Source organism: Amblyomma mixtum, chromosome 7 (genome assembly GCF_055824585.1).
Source record: "Amblyomma mixtum isolate Tamu chromosome 7, ASM5582458v1, whole genome shotgun sequence".
Lineage (NCBI taxonomy): Eukaryota > Metazoa > Arthropoda > Arachnida > Ixodida > Ixodidae > Amblyomma > Amblyomma mixtum.
The window spans coordinates 105,315,318-105,323,649 of NC_143018.1; the positions used below are offsets into that span (position 1 = coordinate 105,315,318).

The 8,332-nt window shown below is 43.9% G+C and overlaps 1 protein-coding gene across 1 annotated transcript; it reads right to left on the reverse strand.

The window, feature by feature from the left end:
• Positions 1 to 2,544: 2,544 nt before the first annotated feature.
• LOC149337098 (uncharacterized) lies at positions 2,545 to 8,071 on the reverse strand. The gene is made up of 4 exons (XM_089554325.1): positions 7,999 to 8,071; positions 6,739 to 6,794; positions 6,230 to 6,322; positions 2,545 to 2,877 (listed from the first exon to the last, which is right to left on the reverse strand). The coding sequence occupies exons 1-4, from the start codon at positions 8,069 to 8,071 to the stop codon at positions 2,581 to 2,583; spliced, it is 519 nt and encodes a 172-aa protein (XP_089410451.1). The 3' UTR covers positions 2,545 to 2,580.
• Positions 8,072 to 8,332: the final 261 nt, after the last annotated feature.

The window sequence follows — 8,332 nt, forward strand, 5'->3', positions numbered from 1 at the left end:
TAGGATGTGTTGTCTCTATCCTATAGCAAGGTGCTAAAAAGTTAAAGATGTCAGGTTTCTTCCTACAGGTTCCGAGGAGGAGGAGGAGACAAAGAAAAATGTTGCAGTTCTTCCTAATGTTCATAGCTTTTCGCATCAACTAAAAATGGCGGGTAATAGATATGGTGTTGTTCTCTTTTCGGGCTCCCAAAAAGTCAGCACTATTTGTGCGAAGGTTGAAGCGCGCTCAAGGGGTGGCCCGCGTGATAAAATGAAGCGGGGCACGGTGAACCACCGGAACCGTTATGTCAAGTGCGCAAAAGGAGTGGTGTATCTCACTTCCCTCCTCTTGTCGCTGGACCTACATTGGTCAAACTGGCCTTTGGCTTAAGGTACAGTCTTCGCCATAAGTAACCAGGCTGCACGGGTTGCTTTTCAGTTGTACATTGAATCTATTATGCCAGCCCTCAAGCTCTAAATCTCTGTATGGTGTAGAGAACCTCTGTTTTCATCTTCAAAGAACTTTTTGGTCTTTCGGGAAGCCGTCAGGGCTCTACTATAAGAATGAGAAGCAAACCGTGCAGACTGGTTACTTTTGGCAAAGACTACGTATGCAAGAGCGCTTTTTGTATTTGAAAAAGCCGCCATTATACAATCTAGCTAAGCAGTTAGAAATCTAGTGGTTGGAAGCCTTTGCTTGGTCAAACCGCAGTCTATTTTCGGCACCCAACTCAACTACCTGGAGAGGTTTCAGAGGCCTATCATATCCTTAACAATGACCAGACGTGCGTTGCTGACCGAATGGTGGTTGAGCATGAACAGTAGTTTTCTTTTCTTGAAGCGCCTCCGTGATTCCTATCCTAATGCGCCTGCGTGATGGCATCTGTTTCTGTTTGTGGTTTCTATCCTTCTGTCTTTTCTCGACGTTTTTTGAACAAACGCCAAGTTGCGAGTAAGCGCTTGTGTTTGGTCTTCCTTGTCCGCTGTCCTGAGTGCGCTATACTTTTTCCATCATGCTACACGAAATAGCTCATAGCTCAACTGTCGATTCTACTTCCGCTTGACAGTTGTGTGGGCCTTAAAAAGAGTGTAAACCAGAAAGCTGTTTGCGCGAAACCTGGTTACCATCGTCTTAGTTATGCGAAATGGTATTTAATAATGTGAAAGCATTAGCTGGGTATGTTGCCGCTGGAAGTGTCCGCAGATTTTATCGCCGTAAGTTGGTCCCCTGCGAAGTCACTAGGTATCTGATGCCATCGGTCATATGACGCCACCAGTCATGTGACATTAGAATAAAGGTAAGAAACTTGGGGTATAGGAGGGAATCGAACCAGGGCTGACAGCGTGCGAGATGACGTGACTCGATTACGTAAAATTTAGAGAGTCATGATGTCATGAGAGTCAGAACGTATGATTTCGCACTGCTGCACGTAAGCAGACTTAAGCACCCTCTGAATTATTTATCACAATCACTATGCTGCACATTATGTGACTTCGCGAGATCGGCAAATGTTTTTGCGTACCAAAGCAGGAGAGGATATTAAATTATGTATTTGTACAAAAAAGTCATGCAAGGGGTACTATACAAGGAAAACTTTCATAAATGCGGACGGGCTTTTCGATACTAGCTGTAAAATTTATAGGCACCTAATATCACCATCATCATCATCATCCTGACTACGTCCACTGCAGAGCAAAGGCCTTTCCCACGTCTCTCCAATTAACCTTGTCCTTCGCCAGTTGCGGCCACCGTATTCCAGCAAATTTCTTCATCTCATCCGCCCACCTAACTTTCTGCCGCCCCCTGCTACGCTTGCCTTCTCTTGGAATCCACTCCATTAACCTAAGGACCAGCGGTTATCTTGCCTTCGCATGACATTCCCTGCCCGAGCCCATTTCTTCCTCTTGATTTCAACTAGGATGTCATTAACCGACGTTTGTTCTCTCACCCACTTCGCCCGCTTCCGATTTCTTAACGTTACACCTACCATTATGCTTTCTGTAGCTCGCTGCGTTGTCCTTAATTTAAGCTGAACCCTCTTTGTTAGCCTCCACGTTTCTGCCCCATAGGTGAGTACTGATAAGATACAGCTGTTGTATACTTTCATCTTGAGGGATAATGGTAAACTAACATTCATTATCTCAGAAAACCTGCCACATGCGCTCCATCCCATTCTTATTCTTGTAGTTAATTTCCTCTGATGATCCGGATCAGCTGTCACTACCTTCCCTAAATATACGTATTCTCTTACTACTTCTAGCATCGCGCCATCGATTCCGAACTGCTGTTCTCTTGCTAGACTGTTGAATATCACCTTGGTTTTCTGCATGTTAATGCTCGAGGTCACTAGGCATTGCATATACAGGGTGGCTAGTTTTTCGAGCACAATCTCTCCTCCACCTTTCAACAAATCTGCTGTTACCTATTAGGCACCTATTATGCGACATACCATTGAACCGAGCAGTCTTACGGCTTCTGGAACCAATATCTCATTTCCGATAATGCCTGATATTGGCATAAGTTTTCGCGCAGAAGAAATGGGACTTTGTGGTGAGTTTGCTCAGAACGCTGAATTAAAGGCCATTTATTCAAAGAATTGTTTACCAATCCACGGATTCCGGAGTTGTCGTCTTGCTCTTAGTTTTGTCTTTCTTTGAACTCTTTGGTTTCTTTGTCGCCTTTGGTTTCTTTGTCTCCTTTGGTTTCTTTGTTGACTTCGGCTTTTTGGTGCTTTTGTGTTTCTTGCTACTTTTAGTTCTAGACGTTGCCGGAGTTGGTGGCTCGGTGTGGGCGGTTGGAATGCGTCCAAAAAACTCTTGCACCTCTGGGCTGTCTGCCGAATGGCAACCTTCGCTCTCATGTATTTCTAGGCAGTAGCCAGTTTCTGTGTCGGAAAACTGGGAAAAAAGAAACTGTCTTGGTTGAGTTTGTAAAGGATTTCGCTTCTGTTACCGAAAAGAAAGAGCCAATAGAGTCCACTATGCGATCAAAATGCAAACGTTTTTCTTTTTTTTTTTACATGCTTTAGTATCACGCGCTATATGCATGTATGAGAGGCTTTCAAGTTTCTGCCTTATTGAAGATTTTGCACTAAACTTTTGCGCAAGTAATTTCCGTCTGTGGGCCTTGTTTGGCGCCAGAAGGAGGCTCTTCAAACGATCTCGTTAACTGTGAAGTCTCTTGCTTGTTTTCAATGAAAGTCACGTTTGCTGCATTTTTTATTCGGGAGATGTGTAAGCAATAGGAATATAGATCTAAATTACGTCTTGTAGACAATATAAGCAATGATGGATAAGCCTTCGATCAAAGAGAAAACTAACTGGACACTGGGGTCAAAGAAATGAGAAAACCAATGCCATGCTATTTTTGTTGTTGCGTCTGAAGGAAGGATGAAGAGGAAAGTGGACGGGCCTGCCCACTGGCTCGAGCAGAGCCGCAATCTCTGCGACGTTCAGACAGAGGAGAGATGGAAGGTGTGAGAGGAATCGGCCATACCATGGTGAATACGTCGGTTCTCGTCCAATGCCATGCAGACGCGAGGTGTTTTACATGCGAGGAACACGTCGGCTAGTCCCCACCTCCTCCCAAACCATGGAGTTTTCTGCTAACTTTATCTAAATCGGATCTTCTCACCGACTGAACTTCTTTCAGGGCGGCGCTATTTCAACGATGCTGCATTCGATATACCTAAAGAAACTGAGATAGCTCTAGGCATTCATTGCGGCTTTCCAGGAGTAATTTTTTTCATTTCCACTTTTGTTGCTTTGAGGCATACAAGCGCATTGAAAATGTGGGTCGTGCAGAAAACAGTGTCTAAAAGTTGTAGTGAGAGGCAGCTTAAATTAAAAGTAAATTAAAACTGTCCGGAGTACGCGAAAAAAAAAGCGATGATATAAGACAAGGTGCCAAGATGTTTTTTCTTGCCTGCTCATTCTCCTTCTTCTATATTACCACTGTTCGTTACTTGCTGCCTTTCTGTTCTGTTTCCTTTTTTTTCACTTTCAGCTGATCTCTAACGACCGTCTTCTTTTACCTGCACACCTTGTCTGGGTTTCTCTCTCCCAAATGCTTTGATTTCTTTTTTGTTATTTTCTTTTTCTTTGCATTATAAAAGGACGACTCGGCGATTTTGACTCAGGTCTTTTTTTTTAATGTTTTCTTTTTCTTTTGGCATTTCGCATTTTTTGTTCATCTTCGATTGGCTTAAAGCACTATAAAGCTCTTTTTGTTCTGGCTCTCTTTCCCTTTCACTCCTTTTTTTGGGGGGGGGGGAGGACTAATTAATTGTGAAAGGTCCTCGAATAAAGCTGCAAGTTCGGGTTGATGTTCGCTGCACTTTCCGGACGAAGTTCAGCGGATTTGGCCGAGAATGGAAGCTGAAAATATTTAATTCTTAAAGCGTACCAATTTCTGCCCGATGCTACAGAAAAGCTGCACGAGGCTTAAATGCAGAAGATAACGAGGCAACTAAACTTAGTTCCGTGTCTAAATTTACATTTGACACTGAAAATACAAAGCACGGAAGACGAGACTGAGACGGAGACAAACACAGCGCTGTGTTTGTCTCTGTCTTAGTCCCGTTTTTCGTGCGCTGTGCCTTCAGTTTGAACCATGTAACGACTAGCCCAGACAAATACCTTACTGCATTACATTTCACATAAGACCGAAAATCGTAAGGCGCAATGATTCCAGATTTTGCAATGGTAGCAATGCATGGCGAGCGTTCTCCACGGTAACCGCACGTAGCCACCCCAAGGCGTTAATGCTGGAATTCAGAATTGTTCTTAACGGGGCGGAAAAATTTGCATTCGGCAAGGTGTCTGAGCGTTCAGGTATTATGTGGGCCCGAACCATCTTAATCTATTAGGCAGAGGGTTACAACGACCGATGCTGTTTCTTTACGAAAGATTAAGACCCGTGTCAAGTGTGACATGATTTTTGGCTCAACGGAGTGCACTTTCGATGTGCAGCTGAAGCTGCGAAAACATCTACTACTGCTGGTAACGTCTAACGGAAACCACCAAGCTTGAGCAGATCTGTAAAAGGGATTAATTACTTTTTGGAATACACACAAGTGTAACCAAACGGTTACGAATGAAAGCTATACAGCTTCCGTAGAAACATCGCAGTTCAAGAAAAATTCGCCCTGGTCCGAGGTTCGAACCCGGAACCACTGCTTCTGTCAGACTAGAAAAAGTCGAGCGAAAACAAAGATCGCGCGATAACAAGTGCTCGGCCTTAGAGTTTGTTCACAGAGAGTCAGAGAACACGCATAGCACATTACATTCGCCATCTCAGTGGTGATGTGCGCCCGAGCACAAGTGCTTTGTACCGAGGCAGCACAGGTAATCAGTCGGTTATTAAAATATATTAAGGCGAATGCCGGTCCTACAAAGGACAAAAGTGAAACCATCCATTTCCAATGTTGGGCCGCTTACCTGTCCTGCTTGGGATATATTCTACACGCAGAAGAACCGAAAACTAAGCGAGTTGGTGCATATTGAAGATGTAAAAAACAGCGCAGCGACGACGGACAAGACAGAAGGAAGAAGAATGACAAGCGCTGACTGAGTAGTCTTCACTAGGTAGTCTATGACATTGAGTTTTCGTGTGGCAAGAAATACATCGGGCAAACCGGAAATTGTGTGAACACCCGTCTATGTCACCATAATACCTCGTTAAAAGGTCCCCCATCGTACAACCTTGCGTTGCATAACAGAGACTGCCTCCTGAATAATATGCCGGTTTCCCCCGATAAGAAAATGTGCACTCCTCTTTTCCACGAGACAAAAGTTGTTTGCAGGCATAGAGATAAATTAACAAGGGAACTGTGTGAGGCATATCGCATCCACGTGAATGGTGACACGTGTGTAAGCACTGCCTCGGTGCTTCTCCACGACTTTCAGATTAAGTATCTTGATTCCTAGGATTAGAAGTGATTGCAGGGTAGCATGCGTCCTGGTTGTTTTTTGGAGGTTATTAATACATGTGTTTTTTTTTATTAAACCTCAGTTGTTATTCAGCGCTTTTCCTTCTTCTTCCTTCTGTCTTGTCCGTCGTCATTGCGCTGTTTTGTATATCTTCAATATTCTACACGGTTGAAATCTTTGATATAAATTTGATAACCCGAGGTTTCAATGAACAACAGTTCGTTATTTCACTCCATATTGAGCACAGCAGATTGGCGGTATTGCCACTTTATGAAGAGGCATGTGGACGCCTCGAGTGTTTCTCTATTATCCACCTCACCTTGCATTGTGTTCCGTTCATGTAATATCCCATGACCCATTGACCAGCACCGTTCTGTTCGCAGTAGTAATTGCAATAATCAACGGTAGTTCCCTGTAACAGAAAGCGCAGAGAAATTTGCTTGAATGCGGCACGGCCCTCTGGAATCTTGAAGAGCACAGTAAAGCCAGTAACTTGAAGCGGATTACTGATAGCAAGATAAGCAGTCTAATAGGTAGTCTCGTATTGTATTTGCAATGCGTTTGATTTTATCGTGCTCCAGAAGATGAGCTTCGATTCAGTTCTTTTTTCTTTTGCGACTGTAAACATCAGATTCCAGTTTTTGTACCGTGCTTATACCGTGATCAATTTCTGCTCTGACTTTCATGTTTAGCAAAATCGGAAATTTAGAAGAAACGTGATTCTACGTATTGGGAATTTCAGCCACCTATGTCGCTTTTTAATTAACTTTGTACTTTTGATCTACAAAGCTGCGCGTCTTCAAGTCTGTTAGAGTGAATGGAGCTCACCGGTTCAACTCTCTTTGGAGGGCACCCGCGTATGGTTTCGGCCGATGCGTGCAGTGCTGCAAAAAGCTCATATTAAGAATACGGTGTACCAACTATTAAGCTTAAGCCGTAAGCAAACATATACAGCAACCGGTATCGTGCCTTCTGGCATGCTTCTCGCTTTTTGTTATATGAGACAGCTTTCGGTATCCTGCTTTCACCCCCGAATGCATAAACGAAAATTAGCGCCGCTATACGTGCTAGGCTTTCTAGCGCCTCCTTTAGGACACAAAACACACACAAAAATTCACGGTCGATTTGCGTACTTAGCCCAAATGCGAATAAAAGTGCGCTAGCACTCCAGTTTTGACTTCGGTTCCCGTGATCGAATCCAATGTTATTTAATGGAAGTTGTTCAAAATCCGATAATGGATGAATGACGATATATGCGGAATTGTTCATCTTTGACTTCACGTTCATAGGTCCCTGGGAGCCATCATACCCCTCCTGGTGGAGTGGCGCAGCGAGTAAGCGATAGGCCACTGCCCTGAGATGGCAGGTGCTCCTAGCGGTAGGCCGTGTGCGGCCCAGGTTACTCTTCCCGATCGACCGGTCGGTTTAACTGTCTCCTGCCTCGGTGGACAGGTTCTGATGGCACTGCAAGCTCACGTGACCTAGGTGCCTCCCCGTCATTCTATTTACCGGAACATTCTATTTACCGGACTTGTATGTATATGAACCACCCACAATACATTAGTGGTGCAGGCGAGGTTCTCCTTTACCTCAACCTATTATCTGCAGGCGAGGCTTGTTCTTCTTATTGAGTTTGTAGCGCCTCAATCTACAATATGTAAGCTATAGTGACCGGCGATACTTATTTGGAGCGGGAGTCCTGCTCTATCGGACTCATCTGCTGTCTGTAAGCTATAGCAGATAAAGTAGTCCGGACAACAGTACTGGAGAAGGTCCACGGCGCAAGGGGAAAATAAGCAAAGATAAGATAAGATAAGATAAGATAAGATAAGATAAGATAAGATAAGATAAGATAAGATAAGATAAGATAAGAATTTATTGTGTACAAATCGGTTACATAAATTCAGTATACAGGCGAGGGTCCCAAAGTCAAGCGACTGTCACGGGACCCCCGGTAGATAAATACTAACTTGATTAAAAGCAGAGAAAAAAAGTAAAAAAGTTGGCTTATCGTCACGGTTCTAAACATAAATAAAGATGCCCATTTCTACGAGTACAGTGCGTTCAAATGCGCTGAAATATCCTCACCTTGAAGCAAGAAGATGCACAGCAATCCTAGGATCGGCATTTTTCTTCCGTTGCGCCGGTTCCGCTGAATCATTCGTGGCGGTAAGCTTCGTTTTATACACGGCGGAAACGAGTTTCGTGACCTCTATTAAGCCTGAGTGCTGACGTCATGCAGTACCCAAAACTTCGATGTGTGCTTAGAAAAGGTCCGAAATATGTGACTGCCTTTAAATTATCAGCGCCCCTCTCGTCCTTCTCTCTCGCGTTTGCCGATCGTAACATCGGTTTATGGCACTCTTTTTTATTTGTGAATATAATGGAATCTTTTCTTTGGGTTGCCAACAGAACTATTGCG